The sequence below is a fragment of the Helianthus annuus genome, chromosome 12 (assembly GCF_002127325.2).
Source record: "Helianthus annuus cultivar XRQ/B chromosome 12, HanXRQr2.0-SUNRISE, whole genome shotgun sequence".
Lineage (NCBI taxonomy): Eukaryota > Viridiplantae > Streptophyta > Magnoliopsida > Asterales > Asteraceae > Helianthus > Helianthus annuus.
In genome coordinates, this window is record NC_035444.2 from 140,810,821 (window position 1) to 140,830,185 (window position 19,365).

At 34.4% G+C, this 19,365-nt stretch overlaps 2 protein-coding genes across 2 annotated transcripts; one reads left to right on the forward strand and one right to left on the reverse strand.

The window, feature by feature from the left end:
- The first annotated feature begins 6,008 nt into the window (after positions 1-6,008).
- Positions 6,009-9,483, forward strand: LOC110895638 (ethylene receptor 2). The gene is made up of 3 exons (XM_022142956.2): positions 6,009-6,344; positions 6,611-8,432; positions 8,795-9,483. Exons 2-3 carry the CDS (start codon positions 6,690-6,692, stop codon positions 9,323-9,325), a joined length of 2,274 nt encoding a protein of 757 aa, XP_021998648.1. The 5' UTR covers positions 6,009-6,344; positions 6,611-6,689; the 3' UTR covers positions 9,326-9,483.
- A 3,859-nt stretch (positions 9,484-13,342) lies between these two features.
- On the reverse strand, positions 13,343-15,861 carry LOC110895639 (bet1-like SNARE 1-2). The gene is made up of 6 exons (XM_022142957.2): positions 15,707-15,861; positions 14,622-14,778; positions 14,187-14,243; positions 14,060-14,119; positions 13,897-13,982; positions 13,343-13,539 (listed from the first exon to the last, which is right to left on the reverse strand). The coding sequence occupies exons 1-6, from the start codon at positions 15,718-15,720 to the stop codon at positions 13,515-13,517; spliced, it is 399 nt and encodes a 132-aa protein (XP_021998649.1). The 5' UTR covers positions 15,721-15,861; the 3' UTR covers positions 13,343-13,514.
- Between the last annotated feature and the right edge of the window lie 3,504 nt (positions 15,862-19,365).

Consider the following 19,365-nt stretch of genomic DNA (forward strand, 5'->3'; position numbering starts at 1 on the left):
TTATTTTATAAGGTTAATTGAGTTATTTTATGTAACTGAAAAAAATTTTGCTTTTAAATAATGTCGTTATTCAATGGCTAGTTTTTGTAATCCAACACAATTTTCTCGGTCAACACCCACTCAAAGAGCCCCACACCTCGTGGAAATATTGCCTTCGGCCAAGGGGTGACGTCGCTCAAGAGGGAGATGGGGAAGTGTTTGAGGCGTGGTGAGGCTTGTCATCCCCCTCTCCACGCTCCATACCGTGTAGCCTAAGTTTTGTATTCTCTTTTTTTAATTAAATTTCCATGGATTGACGCCTATGAAGTACACCTAAAAATGAGACCCTAATATTTAGTTGTCGGGATATGATGTCATTTAGAATGTTCTTTGAGAGTCTTAGCAAAAGAAAGGATAAGAGTTTAGAGTGAGAGAATAACTTCACCTTTGGCTGAGACAAGACTATTTATATATAGGCAGACTGATCTGCCCAAGAAGCCTTATGCTAGCTGTACACCTTCTAGTCTAGGTAAGCTTATCCATCCTGATGTTGCTTGCAGGTTTGGCCTTTACCTCTTTGGGTATGTTTCAGGTTTTATGTGTCTCGATGACACTTTATGCTTTATAGAAGTTTGTCTTTTCATCTTGATTTATTCAATTCAAGTCCCGAGGCTGTACAATAATTTTGTCTTCCTGTCGTCAGCTGTAAGCGTATTAGCTCCTGGTCAGGAGCTTCTAACTTCTGACTTTCAGCTTCTTGCTTTGTGCTTCAGCGATTTTTTATTTATTTTTTACTATTATTAACTTTGACTTTGCTGACTGTAATCTTCAGGTACCCACATCATCACAGCCAGAAATACAAGCTTCAATTTGGGTTCTTGGCTAAAAGTAATTGTTATATCGAAGTACAAATTGATATATAGATATAATATTAAAATTAGAATAATTGCTAAAAATCTAGGGAGTAGTCATAGGAAAATAAATTATGGGAAGACGATATTGGGAAAGAGACGTGAATAATATTTGGGTTGAAGTTGACGTTTTGAAGCAAAAGTGCGACTAAGTTCTCTTCATCTCTGGGTTGTGGACCCCACCACCCATTTATATTCACTTCATTCTTAATTCTTATTCTTAATTATTTTATTTTCCAACTTGACCACGTTTTTCTTTGTTTGCTTCATTTATTTTTACTTTCCAGATATTTTCTCTTTTATCATATTCTCTTTTCTTATTTATTATAATATAATATAGAATATCAATTAACTATTTTATGGCATATATATGATCGGATGTCTTTTTATTTAATTATATTATATAGTTGAAAAATATTTGACTACAAAAAGAAAATCTAAAGTTATTATATATAAAAAGGGAAAAAATTAAAAATAAATATAATAATAAATTATTATAATATATTAAATAAAAGAAAAAAAACTATATAATATTATGAAAATAAAGTTACTATTTATCATTCTTCGCTAACAATATTTATATATATAATATACTAGGTTATAACCTCGTGTATTACACGGGTTAAGTAAATAAAAAATCAAATAGTTAATCACGAAGATTTAACAATTAGAAAACAATATTTTTAGGACGTGTTTTTGATATCCAAACAAAATTTTGTGTCATGTATGATCAAAACGTGTGATGTTTGTCAAGTTTACAAATATGAAAGAATTTGAACCATCAATTAGAAGACCACCTTTATCATCGACTTTCTCAAGAGTTTTAACAATCATGTGAACATGGGCGTAGCATAGTGGGAGCGGGAGGGGGCGGCCGACCCCCCGAACTTTTCGCTCAGTAGTGGAGAATATTTAGTTTTCGTATAGGAATTTTTTGGTATGCACATTTTTGACCCCCCGGTTTTATAGAAATTTTTAGATATATACATTTTCGACCCTCCAGTCGGAAATCTTAAGTTTCGCCACTGCATGTGAACATAAATTTAATAACTCAAGTTTTATTTGAATAATAGTGGTCTTAATTTATTAGTTTAAAAAATGTTGAAATGTCCAGATTAGGCATATAGTAATTAGCGAAATAGATAAACTTATAGCTACAAAATAATATTTAAATTTAAATTAATCAGATAAGTATAAATTATCGGTAATTATTAAATTATATAACTTTAAAATTTAATATTTTATGAAACTTTATCCGTAATTTTAAATGTTTGAAACATATATTAAATTTAATAATTTAAATTAAATAATAATTATCTACAATTAATTATGGTCTAGAATAACCAAAAATGTCTTTCTATTGGTTTCTTTTATTATATAGTATAAAAGATTTGATTATTATTATTATTATTATTATTATTATTATTATTATTATTATTATTATAATTTCTTCCGTCTATATAGTAAACATAAGGACAATTTGGAACTCCCTTGTTTCATGGTAAACGATAAGGGCAATTTAAAACTTTCTTGTAGGCCATTCTCTTCATTACTTATATATCATGTTAGATGAAAGGCAAGTGTTTCTCACATGACCATGAGCCTATATGTAAAACCGAGAAAAAAATAACTTAGTCGATCTCTGACTCGCACGTTGCGACAGACCTATCAAACGGGAAAAATAGACGCGCTGCGACGAAAAACAGGAAAAAATAGATGAAAAAACGTTGAACCTCACACGCACGTTGCGGCGTGTTAACTCGGAAATTTAGAACGACACGTTAAACGGAGAACTTATGAAAGATGAAAAGTATATAAAAGACTAAAGTTGAAAGTAAAAAAGTGTTGAGATTAAATTGCGAAAGATGAAAAGCTTTGAGTTGAAAGTAAAAAAAATTAAAGGTGTTAAATTGCAAAAGATGAAAACTTTTTAATTAGAAGTGAAAAATCAAATTAATCAAAAGGGTTAAAATATCAAAGATTGAAACTTTAGACTTAAATTTCCAAATGTTGAAACTTTGGAGTTAAAAAATAAATCACTTTCAGATTATGAAAACAAAAGAGATAAATAGATTTAGTTAAATTGATTTTAATATTATTATTTTATTTAATAAAAGAGATAAATAAAAAAATAAGGGTGAGAAATTACCAGAAAATGACACGTGTCCAAAAAGGATTTTTGTTTATTAGTATAGAAAGATAATTATATAATATTTATATAATTATATAATATAATATAATAATAATAATAAAACAACATTTTATTTAAAAAAAGTATCTCTGTATAATTCTGACATACTTATCTATCTATACTATATAATAAAAGAAACCAACTTTGGGACACTTGTCCTTATTCTAGACCATCTACTATTATTTAATTATAAATAATTATTATTTAATTTAAATTATTAAATACGTAACTTTACAACAACATACTCACATTCAAAAAAAAAATTAAAATGGTGCATAATATCCACCGATTTGAAATTTGAAAAATGTATATGGCAAGGTTTTGTTATTTTTCATTAAATTCTATACCTACTGCTAATCATAATATTCTAAACGATAAGTACAATATTATAAATATTATTTTATTTCCTTAGAAATCAAGCAATATATGTAAAACGTATTGGAGTATAACTTGATTTGAGGATACTTTTAAGTCAATTTATATCTATATACTATATAAGGGTATAAGGAGTGGTTAGACACTTTAAGAGTTGTAAACTAAAAAATCAACCAATGAGAGTGTGCTATATCAAAGTGGTAAATTATGCTCAAAATTGTTGGCAATAGTTAGACACTTGGTGAAGTGGTAAACTATTTAAAAAAAAGGAAAAAGATATGATTGGTTGAGATTGGAATGGACCCCACCCCACATTACCCTCTCTCTCTCATACCCTCCCTTCACCACTTCGACAAGCCTACACCGATTTGGCAATGAAACCGAGCGGCAAAGGGTGTCGGCGGCAGTGTTGCCGCGCGGCAAAACCCTTTGCCACTCCCCTTTGTCGCACCACTCCGGACACCCTATTAAAAGAAACCAATAAAAGGACATTTGTTATTATTCTAAACCATTTACTATTACTTAATTGTAGATAATTATTATTTAATTTAAATTATTAAATTTAATATATGTTTCAAACATTTAAGAAATTACGGTTAAAGTTCCATATATTATCTTATTATTTATTTGTATTAATTACTAGGCTATTATTATAGACCATTTACTATTACTTAATTGTAAATAATTATTATTTAATTTAAATTATTAAATTTAATATTTGTTTCAAACATTTAAGAAATTACGGATAAACTTCCATAAATTATCTTATTATTTATTTATTTATTTATATTAATTACTAGGTTAGAAATTATATCTTAATAATTGAAACAAATATCGAGCATTTTCATAACGAGGGTGGAGGAAACGATTTTCTTGCTTAACAAATAATTTATTTATTTATTTAATATATTTAAAATACACGAAGAATAATAACTACATTTATCATAGTAATAAATTAATCCAAAAAAACCATCCTTTCAAGATGTAGCTCAAGTCCATATATTTAAATTTTAAAGTTATATAATTTAATAATTACCGATAATTTATACTTATCTAATTAATTTAAATATTATTTTGTAGCTATAAGTTTATGTTTATCTAATTTGCTAATTGCCATATGCCTAATATAAACATTTCAATAATATTTTTAGAACTAATAAATTAAGACCACTGTTATTTACATAAAACTTGGGTTCACGTCGTGAGAATGTCGATGATACAATTTGTCTTCTAATCGATGGTTCAAATGCTTTCATACTTATAAACTTGACAAACATCACAAGTTTTGATCATACATGAAACAAAATTTTGTTCGGATATCAGAAAAGTGTCTTAAAACATCGTTTTATAATTATTAAATTTTCGTTATTAACTATTTGATATTTTATTTACTTAACCCGTGTAATACACGGGGTTATAACCTAGAAACCATGATTTTCGTTATTAAAAGAAACCATGTTGAGCATACTTGTCATCATATTAGACCATGTTTTATAGATAAGTATTATTTTAGTTTAATCTTTTATAATTAATTATAGATAATCCCCTACTAAATATTATTTAGTTTAATTTCTTATAGATAATTATTATTTAGTTTAATCTCCTTCTCATTTATAATATTATTTATTTAACTAATAGAGTAAATTACGATTTTGGCCCTTGTAGTTATATCACTTTTACTCTTTTAGGCCAAAAAGAATTTTTAACATCTGAGCCCCCAACGTCTTTTTTTCTAATCTTTTTGGCCCCAAACGTCTTTTTTCTAACCCTTTAAAAAATTCGTTTTTGGGCTAAAAGAGTAAAAGTTATATAACCACAGAGGCCAAAATCGTAATTTACTCTAACTAATATTATTTATCATTTATACATTTACGGAGTTTTAAATAATGAGTTAAATTTATTGAGACTTCGTTAACAAAATTTGCTACAACAAATTCCACCTGTGAATACACATGGTTTTTTTTAATATAACTTTTTTATTGTGTGGTATATAAAATTACATTTATTCAATCCGCACAATAAACGAGGTTCTTAAAGATATAATTTTTATTATTTAATATATAAAATTATATTTACTCAACAAGTGTAATAAATGGGGTTTTAAAAATATAATGTTTTTTATTTAGTATATATAAAATTACATTTATTCAACCCGTGTAATACACGGAGTCTAACCTAGTCTAAATATATAAATACACGAAAAGTCTCTAACCTAATTTTATATATTAAAGTTTATATAATTGAGAAAAAAAACTTAAACTAATGACTCGTTATCTTTTAAGTTGATCAAAATAAGATTATAAAATCTAGAATGTTATTACATCAAATTTAAAAAAGTTAAAAGATAACAACTTATTATTTTAATTTTTAATTAAATAACTAGATGTATTGTAAATAAAAATATAAAACTTTAGTACAATAAAATTGGGTTAGAGGATTTTTTTTTTGTTTTAATTTTTTTTTATGTATTGTTGTGGAATTGAGTAAGCTAAATTTATGTAAAAAGATTATTATTATTATAATAATGAATCTGTATTTTGATAGAAAAGTATTTGGAAAAATGGGGTGTCTATCTCTTCTCTAGCAAACACCGGCGGCAGACAGCCAAAAACGTTTATATTATTTTCTCTCTCTAGAATCCCCCAAAGCAAAGCAAAGCAAAGCAAATCAGTTTTGAAATTTTGCAGGTGAAGAAACCGATGACCTTGCAGCATACAACATTCTTCTACCTCTAAGAAACTGTGGGTTTGCTTCTTCAAACAACTGGCAAGTTTTCTGACTTACAAACAGGAACATCAACATATGTTTGTTTCTGTTTTATGCGGCCGCTTGATCTGTGTGCTTTCAAAGATCTGATCTGAAGGGTAGAAGAATCTGTGTGCCCAAGGGTAGATTTCTACTTTCTTTTCTTTTCTTTTTAAATTACTCTATATATCTGTTAAAGAAAAAGAAAAATGTTTTCTTTCTAGTTGTACCTTTGGTTTAATTTGAATTGAATTCCTGCCTGCATTCCGATGTTGGATACATGCATGAATGTTGTTCCACTGGGCTTTATTTTAATCTACCATATCCCTTCCTTTTTTATTTTTATATATAATAATAATAATTAAATAACCGATTTGCATTACTTTTTCTTCTTCTTCGTATTGTTAAGGCGTTGATCAATTCGGCAACAAACAAACAAACAAACATATTCGTTGGTATTGTATTCGATGGATTGACGAACAAATTCGATGGATGCAATGTCAAAAACATTAGCATCTGTTGGGTTGATCTGGTTGTTGCTTGTGGTCTGTGTGTTCGGGTCGTCGTCGGATGCAGTGGGGTGTAACTGTGAGGATGACGGCTTCTTCGGGTACCGAAACATTATGGAGACACAACGAGTGAGTGATTTGATGATCGCATTCGCTTATTTTTCCATTCCCATCGAATTACTCTACTTTGTTACCTGCTCAAACGTGCCTTTCAAATGGGTATTATTTGAATTCATAGCCTTCATTGTTCTTTGTGGGATGACCCATTTGTTAAACTGGTGGACCTACGAACCGCACCCCTTTCAGCTCATGCTCGCCCTCACCGTCTTCAAGTTCCTCACCGCCTTGGTCTCGTTCGCGACTGCCATCACCTTGGTTACTCTCATACCTTTGCTGTTGAAAGTTAAAGTTAGAGAGTTTATGTTGAGGAAGAAGACTAGGGATCTTGGTAGAGAAATGGGTGTCATTAAGCAACAGAAGGAAGCCGGGTGGCATGTTAGTATGCTCACGCAGGAGATCCGAAAGTCGCTTGATCGCCACACGATTTTGTACACTACCCTCGATAAGTTATCCGCGATTTTGGATTTGCACAACTGTGCGATTTGGATGCCTGACCCTGCGAAAACAGTCATGAATCTTACGCATCGAAAGGCGAGGGGAGAATCTTGTACGATGGTCTATAATGTCTCCGTCACGATTCAGGATCCGGATGTTCAAGAGATTAAAAGAAGCGAGACGGTGAAGTTACTGGATCAGGGATCACCGTTCGCGAGTTTAAGCAGTGGAGGAAAGTCTGGTGATGATCAACCACATGGAGCTGTGGCTGCGATACGAATGCCGATGCTTAGAGTTTCGGATTTTAAAGGAGGGACGCCCGAGATTATCCAGGCGTGTTACGCGATTCTTGTGTTGGTTCTTCCGGGTGGAGAACTTCGATCATGGACCGATGCTGAGTTAGAGATAGTCAAAGTTGTTGCTGACCAGGTAGCCGTGGCCCTCTCGCATGCTGCGGTTTTGGAAGAGTCTCAGCTCATGAGAGACAAGTTAGCCGAGCAAAATCGAGCTTTGCAGCAGGCTAAACAGGACGCGATGAGGGCGAGCCAAGCGAGGAACCTGTTTCAGACGGTAATGAGTAAAAGCTTGAGGAAACCGATGCATTCGATCATGGGTTTGCTTTCGATTATGCAAAATGATGACAATCTAAGCAACCAACAGCGTGTTGTTGTCGACACCACGGTGAAAACAAGCAATGTGCTCTCGATGTTGATCGATGATGTAATGGACGACTCTTCAAAAGACCGGTTCCCGTTGGAAATGAGAGCGTTTCGGCTCCATTCTTTGATTAAAGAAACTGCTTATCTTGCAAAGTGTTTGTGTTCTTCTAAGGGTTACAAATTCGTAGTCGAAGCAGATAAATCGCTACCTGATAACGTTATGGGAGACGAGAGACGGGTTTTTCAGGTGATCTTGCATATGATGGGGAGCCTTTTGAATGGAGCGAAAAGCGGAGGTGGAGCGGTTTTGACGTTGAGGATCTCAATGGAGAGTGGAAGCCATGGGAGATGGGCAATGTGGAAATCGAATTCGTCTGACGGTTACGTCAATGTGAAGTTTGAAATCGGGATCAATGATCAGTCGGAAGGCTCTGGTGATAACAAAAGAATTCACAATGGTACGGTGGAGCAAAGTTTGAGCTTCGGTGTGTGCAGGAAGCTCGTGGAGGTTGGTTTCCTTTTCTAGTTTCTGGTAACCAGGGGTGTTCATAAACCGTTAAAACTAATCGAACCATCCAAGTCAGCCTGTTTGACACATATGCGGTCCTGTTTATGATTCGGTTTTAAAGGTTTGACGGTTTATAGTTTGAAACTTGGAACCAACCCTTTAACATTGATTATCTTTAATTTAAAAAATATAACAATTTTATATTTTTTAAAATTAAACAAATATTTATGGTTTTGTAAAAAAACTATATTCTTTTAGTCTAAAACCGTCAAACTGGTACAACAACCAGACAAGCCGGACCTTGAACACCCCTACGGATTGTGTCCAAGTAGATTGTTACATAACTTGTTTTGTTTTAGCAGTTGATGCAAGGAAAGATTTGGGTAGTTCCGTATCCCACAGGATTCGATCAAAGTATGGCTCTTGTTCTTCGGTTTCAACTCAGAACATCAACGATGGTAGGAATGTTGGAAACCGGAGAATCCTCGTTAGAGCTGTCCAACACCGTCTTCAGAGGCCTTCAAGTACTGCTAGCTGAAGAGGATGACGTGAACCGCGCGGTTACACGCAAGCTACTTGAGAAACTCGGGTGCATTGTGTCAACAGTTGCCACTGGTTCAGACTGCATCATGGCTCTAAACCAATCATTCCAGATGGTTATTTTGGACCTTGAAATGTCGGATGTTGACGGGTTTGAAGTGGCGTCAAGAATCCGAAAGTCTCGTAGTCGAAACTGGCCTTTGATCGTTGCTCTGACCGCTGTAGGTGATGAGAATGCTTGGGAAAAATGCTTGCAGATCGGCATCAATGGAGTGATTCAGAAACCACTTCTTTTGAAGGGGATCTCGGATGAACTCAGGAGAGTCTTGGTCCATACCAACAACTTGCATTGACTTGAGGTCAAAGTCAAATTGTTGACCTAACAATTTTAACCAAGGAAGAATAGTGAGGATTTTTTCTCTTTTTTTATTTCTGGATTTTTTTTTTTTTAAATTGCAGGTTTACTTAAAAATAATATAATATAAAATATACACTAGTGAGTTGCTGTAAAGTAAAAATTTTGTGAAATGATTTGGCAAAGTAAATAAAGTGGTGATAATATAATATGGGAAGAGAATCATGCATGAATTTGATTACGTCACGACTTTTGAAATATAAAAAGTGAAGAAATAGTCGCCACCTTGAATTGAATTCAATGTATAAAGGCATACGTATGAATGAGGGTCACCCCACCTCTCATAACACGTCAACATATCATTTTGTTTTTATGTCGGATTCTTTGCATATATCCATCCCATCCCCCCACTCAACACAAATTTCTACCTGTAAATAAATAAATTTAAAACAACTGCCCATAAAAGACAGAAAAATGGCCAAGGCTTTGTTCGTACATGTTGAGAATCGAAAGTAGTTAGGATTCATTTAACATACTATTTTCAGTATAATAAAACTAACTTTTTAATTCTTTTTTAGCATTTTTCTTGAGGGGAAGGATAGATAAGATTTTAGGGGTTGGGAGAGGTGTCACATCAACCCATAGGTTAACCATAGGAGATGGTCTTGTGAATTTAAAACACCATCTTTCCTTTATATACCTATTACCACCGAGATTAAAAAAGATTTTTTTTTTTAAATCATAGGTATTTAGTTGTTTTTTCCAAGAAGAGTTTCCTGACTTTTTTTTGTCTGCGCGGCGTATACCATGCGCAGATCTTTTGTTTTGTAGATTGTTTTTCATAATAGATTTCATTTAAAAAGGTTTGTGCGTCCTCTTCCCCAAACAGATGTGGACCTCCCACTTCTAAACACTTCAAACATCTTCTCACAAAACTCACATACATAACAAAACCCTTGGACCTCTCCACCACTCTTCTCGTCCTCCCACCGCCGCTGCCGTACAACGGAGCCGAATTGCCGCCCGAAATATTCTGTATAGCTGCCGTACAACGCAGCCAAATTGCCGTTGAAAAGATTAAAGAATAATAGTCATTCTCCGCCTCTGCAACGTCAAAACCCTAATTGACGTCATACTAGTTGGTACTCGCGTTCGTCTTCTTCACCCAGCTAGCTATTCTGATTAAGGTACCGATAATTGTAGGCTTATAATTTTTTAATCTATGTGCTTTGTAATTGTAGTGATGTGTCAGGTGATTATATTGTTTGTGTTTTGTAATAGCTATGAATGAAGATTACTTGCTTTTTTTCAACTTGTTTACTCTCAATTTCAATAATAATTGTAGTATTTTGATTATTCTGATGTTGTTGATGTAAGCATGTAAAACAGTTGATGTTAATTTTCAGATCTATAATTTTTAAATTTTTTGTTTTGTTTTGTTTTATTTGAATTTTAATGTTAATTTTTAGATTTATAATGTGGTTTTTCTTAATTTTGATGTTAGTTTTCATAATTTATAATGCTTTTTTTTTTCTAAATTTTGATGTTAATTTTAAATTTAGAGTTAAGTGTCATTTACGTCCTTGTAGTTTGTTCACTTTTGTATTTAAGGTCAAATTTCAAAATTGAACCGTTTTCTTCCTTGACATTTTGGAAACGTGCCATTTTAGTCCAAAATATAATCACAATTAAAAAATGTAGTTAGCGTAGGGGTAAAATTCGTTTGTTTCTAAGCATTTAAGATCAAGCCGAACGAGGAACCGAACACTGTGAAGATCTTGTTTCCGCATTTTTGTTAATCATATGTTTATGAACTTAATATTTTGTTAAGTAAACCCTTTATGTTTCTAAATACATGTTCTAACTATAAAGTTAATGATGACTTTGCAAGATTTCAAGTATAAATATGGAAGTATTTTTTGCTTTGAAACATTAGAGTTAGTTGTTTACTCACTCTTTAAAGATGGTTTTAAATTTTATGGGTCTTACATATACACACTCATATTATTATATTAAAAGTGTGGGCCCATAAACTCTTTTTTCTTCTACAAAACAACCTGCCACCATCATCATAGTCACCTATCTCTAGCTCCACCCACACCCACCTCCGTCACCTAAACCTAACCCCTACAACCCTTAACCCATCACAAAACACCACCACAGTCATCACCGCCTCAACAACAGCCACTGTCTGAACCGCTACCATCTTTATACCCATAAACCACCACCATCATCATCTTTCGGTCTTCAACACACCCACCGCCGCCACCACCGTCAACAACAACCATCATCAAAACCCAGCCAATAAAACCCTAAATTGGTTCTAAATCTACAAATTCAACTCAAAACTCGAAACCCTAAGAGGCAACATGTACCTTAACCGACTAAATTTATCATTGTTAACATTAGCAACCCATCGTCACCATCATGTTCGCATCTCTCTCTGATCGATCTCTCTCTCTAGTCGTTTCCTTCTCTAAATGTGGTGGATGAAGGGATCTGGGATGGAGGAGGGAGTTAAGGTGGCAGAGATGTTGATGTTGATGCTTGTGGAGTTGCAGGTGGTGGCGGCTGGTGGTAAGTGGTGGAAGTAGGTGGTGGTGAGAGAGAGAGAGAGACATACAAGTGTTTAAGGTGACGAAGATGTTGATGCTGATGGAGTTGCAGGTGGTACGTGGTGGAGACAGTTGGTGGTGAGTGTGTGTGTGTGTGTGTGAGAGAGAGAGAGAGGGGGGGGGGGCTTAAAATGGTGAATAAGAAGGTTGGTGGGTCTCACCTTTAATTACTTTTAGTGTTTAATTTAATACTAAGGGCATTTTGGTCATTTTACATGGACTTAATGGTGAAAACTAACGGACATCCACTCCAGGGACCATCCGAGTAACAAAAAGCAAACAACAGGGAACACCGGTGTAATTTTTAAAAGTTGGGGACTATAGGTGTTACTTTACAAAACCATAGGAATTATCCGCGCATTTTACTCTTTTGTCAAATAACAATGTTGTGATGTTGTTTCTATACAATTTTATTCCAATTTATTATCTCTGAGATTGCTCCAGTTTTTAATGTTTTTTAACTGACTTGTGCACACTTCACAGTAGTTTTTGTCCTAATTTTGAGGGACGTTGCTAATTGAGTTGATTTCAAATCCGAGCTAATTACTTTTCATGTCTATTTTTTAATGAAAAACATTCAATTAGTTTTTTTGAACGGCTAAATCACACACCCTTTAAACATACTTCTAATAGATGAACTGGAACGCGCTCTCACTCCATTATGTCGGATTAGGTAGTTTATTTGGTTCTTTTGATTTTGATATGAAATGTTTATTTTACAGTTACACATTAACATATACTTCTTAAAATAATCAAATATTAACTGAAAAGTCCTTGGTTCGATTCTCATAAAAGAGAGTTTTCCCATATTTATTGGGTTTCCCTTTTAATTGGTCTATAGGCATTATGCCTAGTGGAGATGGATATGATCGGGTGGTTCCGCTAGTGGCATGATGATACTCCAGTGGTTCGTCAGTGATCCAAATTTGCCGTTCAAAAAAAAAAGAGTAAACTGCCATTTTGGTCCCTGTGGATTGGTCAATTTTGCCACTTTAGTCCAAAACTCAAACTTTTTGCATCTGGGTCCCTGTAGTTTTAGTTTTATTGCCATTTTGGTCCAAAAATGAAATCAGGTCATATTTGTCTTATAAAATCCTGTTATTTTGTCATTTTTCACAGGGGCAAAATGATCATTTCTTTTTTATAAATAAATACCATATTTTATAAGACAAATATGACCTGATTTGCCCCTAAGGAAAATGACAAAATTGCAGGATTTTATAAGACAAGTATGACCTGATTTCATTTTTGGACCAAAATGGCAATAAAACTGAAACCACAGGGACCCAGATGCAAAAGGTTTGAGTTTTGGACTAAAGTGGCAAAAGTAACCAAACCTTAGGGACCAAAATGGCAGTTTACTCAAAAAAAAAAAACAAGATAATGTTTTATAAATAGAGTTATGGAAATTATTGAGAATAATATAACCTAATTAACATATATTGGTAAAGGCATGTAACAGCAGTTTTAAAATTCAAAATCTGAACACTAAATAACATGATAAGTAAGTACCAAGTATAACTAAGTATATTTCTTCATTCAGATTCATCATCAGGTCTTGCAAATTAAGCATCATACAGCTGCTGGCAGAAGGAATCTGGAAGAAACAAAAGTCGAATAATCATTTGGTAAATTCTATAAAAAAACAAAAAAATAGAGAGTAAACTTCCATTTTGCTCCCTGTGGTTTGGTCGTTTTAATGGTTTTGCTCCAATCCTTTAAAAATAGTCATTTTACTCCCTGATGTTTCTGTTTTGTCACCAGTTTGCTCCCCGGCTCTTAACTCAGTTAAATCATTCAATAAAGAGAAAGTTGTGCGGCAGGGAGCAAACATCAGGGAGTAAAATGGCTATTTTTAAACGATTGGGCCAAAACCGTTAAAACGACCAAACCACAGGGAGCAAAACGGAAATTTAGTCTAAAATAGAAGATAAAAAGTAAAATTAATTGTTACCTGAACAGGTAATATAAGATGAAGAATGCCAGGACCAAATATATGACGAGTTTACATGTTCTCCGACTTGATTTTGTTTCAAATACCTGAATCAATCAAAGATCATTAACAATAAGCTACTAACTAACTAATTAACTTACTAGTCAAGGATCTCAAATGTTACCGTCTTCAACTTATCCATAGTTCCTGACATAATCCCCCTTGCGGAATCCATACCGTTGCCCTGTTAGATAAAAAAAACAGGTTAGTATGTAAAGAGCAATTAAGTATGAATGTACGTAAATGTGTACCATTCGGTCCAGCATACGGTTATGAGTCTGCACCTCCTCATGTATGTCACCAGTCAACTGTCAATCATTAATCTCGAAATTAAAATGAAAAACAGTGCAGAAAACTCATCATCAGCATACATTATATGCGCATACGACAAGTGGGGCGTTAATTAAAACAGTGCAGAAAACTATTTTGTATAAATCTAACATGCCAATGAATAAAAAAGATCATCATCAAAATTGCTGTGAAAACTACAATCTCATTAAGTTGAACAACAAGCCATGTTCAGGATAGATTATATAAACAAATATTATGTTCAGCATTATCTGCTGACCCTAAGTTCATAGCATCCGAAGCTACATTCTGTATTCTAGTTTTTATCACCTAAACAAACAAGTAAGTATTACCACCAACGCACATTTTGCAACAGAAAAATTTAAAAAATAACTTACTCTTTTTAGAAAGACAATTCTGTCCTGCAAGCTATTTAAAGATTTTTCATTTTCTTGCTCGTCTATATCGCGAGAATACGATGATGAAGCTCTGAGACCGCCCTCCTCAATGCCATCAAGGTTATCAAATAGAGCAGTTCTAGATGCACGATTGTCCCTATAAGAAAAAAAAAAACAAAAACAGATAAAGCATGAAGAAGAATTTATAATAAAATCATGAGTTGATGCTTGATACAATACAGAAACAGTTGAAGCAACATCACCCAGCCTTAATTAATCAAGTTTATTAGAAGATGGACCTGATGCAGATCAAAATCACATGAATAGCAGTAGCAAGCAACTACCAAAAACAGATTCGACTGCGAGAATGTATGTGGTGACATGAGAAGATGTAATTTTAGTCATGGAGACTTTTCTTCCATGCCATGACTGTATTGTATTGTAGGTCATTCTACTCATTTCAGTCATCTAACATCCATTTTGTCATTCGAATAAATTCAAAGCGTCTTGAGACAGACAGACAGTGATACTCAAACAAAAGTAACTGATAGATTTAATTGCTGAAAACTGAAATACTACAAGATAAAAGACCCAGAACCCTAATTTTATATAACACATCGACATCTGAAACATTACCTATTCTGCCTTATTTAACATAAAAAAAAGAAGGTAATTAACTGGTAGAAACTGCCCACTACTTTCCGATAACCGTTCCCCCCAAAACCCATTTCTGCAGATAATTAAATTAAATGGGTCAAATACCCATCTGGAGCTGCCCACAAGACATGGGTCGACCCATGAGTTCGTATCAGACAGACATGAGATTTCCACTTTACAATTAATTACATGCTGCATTGCTTTTAGAATGTTGATTTCATGATCTATAAGCACATCATAATCAATAAGAAATAGGAAAAACCAATCATTTCTTTAACCATAACTCAAAATTACTATTTAGTACCAGAGATGATAAGCAGGGCACGCCTTTTATCAAGCAAGCTATTTATAAATCGAAACAAACAAACAATCAAAGACAGAAAATTGAAAAGGAAGACTGGAGAAACACAATTAGGTTTAGATCAAACCTTCGATAACTCATGTCAGGATCACCGATACAATACACCACGACTCACTCTGCATCAAGTATCGCAGGGGTTTAGATCTGCCAGATTTCTCCTCAATAAATTATCAAAACGATTTTTTTTTTTTTTTTTTTCATTTTAGGCGGTGTTTTTTTGATGTAAAACTTAACGTGTTCTGTCCTTCATGTCTCAAAATATTGCACCGTATACCCTTTGGGTCTAATCCAGTTAATTTTTAACGTTAAGTTAAGTCATGTGCAAGGCACAAGAGCTTGTTTTAGTCTTTTTCCCCACCCTTTTTAATTCCACCCATTATATCACCCCAAACACCACCGTTGCCGCCATCACCACCACCTCCTGTCACCCCCACCACCTGCCAGCGGTATAACTCAATCCCTTAAATCCATTAAAGCACAACCAAACCCAATACTTAGTAAGATCCACTAGATTTTGAGACATTAAGGACATAACTCGTCAACTCATGCTTTTGTATACTCAATCTCCATTTGGACGGCGATAATTTGAACATCACTTGTAGAGAGTAACCCGAGTTTTTACTGAACGCGGCCGCGAAAGAAATGCTATACAGTCGCCACGGAACATTCACGAGGATATTGCTTCTTAAGCCAGGAGAGTCTGTTCTAGTCTTTTATACATATATGTTTATTTTATTTTTGAGTCGCTTTTCTTTCCACGTTGGGGACAATGTAGATTTTAAGTGTGGGGAGGGGAGATTAGTGTAGTATCTAAAAAAATAAAAAAAATATGAAAAATACAAAAAAATAAAAAATAAAAAATAAAAAAAAAACTTGAAAAAACAAAAATCCAAAAAAAAAATTGAAAATGTTTCGAGAAAGTTTTTGCAATAAATGGAAGATGATTGGTATAATTGGATCGTTGGCGTTTGATTGCTATATATATATGAGATAATGAACAGTCGGTTATGCGTCTAATTCAGGATATGTGGGTAGACCTAGTCAGCTAAAAAGTTTCTTAGGATTGATAAAAAATACCTTGAATTAGGAGTCTTGTGGGTTCTCAAAGAGCTACGGCAAAGCTGAAACTGTGGAGGGTATATGAGGTACGTTATAAGTAAAAAGCTTATAAGTTTTTCCGATTAAATTGGCACACCTGTTTCTTTTTGTGAAAACAAATCCGAAACAGTGTGGCGCCCGAAAAAAAAACATTCCATCCTTCCATTTGAGCACATGTTGAAAAAAAAAAAAGAAAAAAAACGAAGCTTATGGTATTGCTGCGGGGATAGCGACTCATGCGGTACATACCCTCTAAGTGGAGTTACAAAAAAATATGTGAAGTTTATGGCATTAACCATGCGGATGGTGACTCGTGTCGGGTATGTCCGCTAAATTGATCATATACAAAAGCATGTAAAGCTCGCAACATCATCCATCTATCCATCAAAGGTTTAATCGGAATAACATAAGGGTTTTTTTATATAAGACGGTAGATATAATCTTTTAACCTCATAAGCTTGAAACGGGATTAGGTGGCGTTGTAGTCTTTTAAGTGTGAGATCCATAGATGACTACAAATTACTTGAACTTAAATGAATCGTGAATAAGGGTTTGGAAGCTGGCGGTTGGGTTTAAGTGGACCGTATACCTGCAATCTTGTTAAACATGTGGTTTGATTTGTTAAATAAATTAAATGAATATATTGGATGCCGATGTTTCTGATTTGATTCCATTGCAGAAAATTTTTTCGGGGACGAAAAAAGATAAGTGTGGGGATGTGATGGAGGGTGTGAAACACGAGTCTTAAGTGTGTTATAATAAGTGTTTTATTGTATTTTAAGTGATTATGCGCGTTGAATGTGTTAACTACGAGTTTTTATGGTTTCACAGATTAATCACGTAAACCGGTGAAGTTTGGAATGCTTAGTGATGAAATGGAACGAGCAAGGATGATGAGCAAAATATATTACATCGTTCGGTATATGTTTCGGGTCAAGACATGGCTTGGATACGCGAGCAACATGATAAAACGATGTCTAGGTGCTTCCCGGTCAATATATGAAAGTTAAAATGCAGCTTAATATGGAGCCAAGAGACCCGCGACGTAAATTACGGCTTACGTGCGTAACCTACGGTCAATAACCGTAGGCTAAGTAATAAATAAACACAGAGTAAATATGTTCACTTTTGGGGATGGCATGCTATGATGCACCGGGACGGGTACGGGAACGGGGTACGGGGACGGGTACGGGAACGGGAAACGGCAAAACTAAAAAAATTCAAGAAGCAGGGACGGGACGTGTACGGGAATAAAAACATATAAAAAAACAAATATATATTAAAGATAATGTAACACAAAACCCCAAAATAGTTATATATTGATGTAAAGTTCAAAAATCCCATATCTTCCACATCTAATCAAACGTTAACAAGCAAATCGCTTTCAAGTTCCGGTTCATCTAATGAAAGATCAGCAAACTCCAAAAATCCTACATCTTCCATCGAGTCAAAAGCATCTCCACCCACATCCCACGTATTTACAACATCATTAGGGGCCCTAGACAAAAGCCGAAGATTGTTGTGGATGTAAACCAAGTCTTGAGCACGACTTGTAGTCAATCTGTTCCTCCTAAGCGAGTGGATAAATGCATAGGTGCTCCAATTTCGCTCAGCACATGAAGACGAACTAGGTTGTCCAAGTAATTTAAAAGCTAAAGTTGGGAGAAGAGAGGTTTGAGCACCAAAGTTAGCCCACATCGTTATCCGGAGACTTTCAAGTTGTCGCGCCCCGCGTAAGATTATCTTAACTCTTATGCGGCCCGCGAGCTATCATAAAATTTGAATTTCTTTATTTTTCATAAGAATTAGGGGGTTTTAGGGGTCCGGGTTTCTACTTATAGAGTGTTTTAGGACAATTTCGTGCAGGTCCTTACACATATCCTGAACTTCTCACAGTTGACACCCTGACCGAAGAGGGTATCTCAGGAATATGACTTTGGGAATGGCTAGGCACAATATTCCCCCTATTATCCTCAGTATATACTGCCGAACTGAAGTTTAAAGCTCTGGGCTGCAAGGGAGTGACAGTATCCTCAGCGGGCCTGCTTGAACTGGATTTTAAGAGTCGTATCTCTCTCATCAGCATTTGGTTGGTCTCCTGTTGTTGCTTCATCAGATCCTGTATACTACCAAATAAAGTTAGAATTTCATCATTAGAGGCCAAAACAGGAGCAGATCCCTGAATATTCCGATTGGGGATAACATCCTGAGGCTGTGAAAAGACTTGCGTCCTCGGAGGAGGCGGTGGAAGCACCGAACCAATTGTTGCAGAGGTTGTAGCAGACACGGTAGAAGAGCTCATGTTTGATCTTGAGGCCATCGAAAATAGTGTAGCAAAAAGTTTTGAAAACAGAAAACCATGTAAGGATTTTAAGAAAGCTTTTAGTAGAAATAGCACCACTTGCCCCACGGTAGGCGCCAAATTGTTTTGGTCAAAAATTAACTAAGCAATTTAGTGATTAAATTAGTTAAGTGAGGTAGTGTACTAAGAATGTGTATTGAAGATATCCTGAATTAGGTGTTTGCAAAAGACAGTTTTCAGGATATAGCTCAGGATATCGAGCTATATCTATGATCAAACAATGAGCAAAAAGTAAAGGGTGACACGAGATGTATGATGAAAGCCCT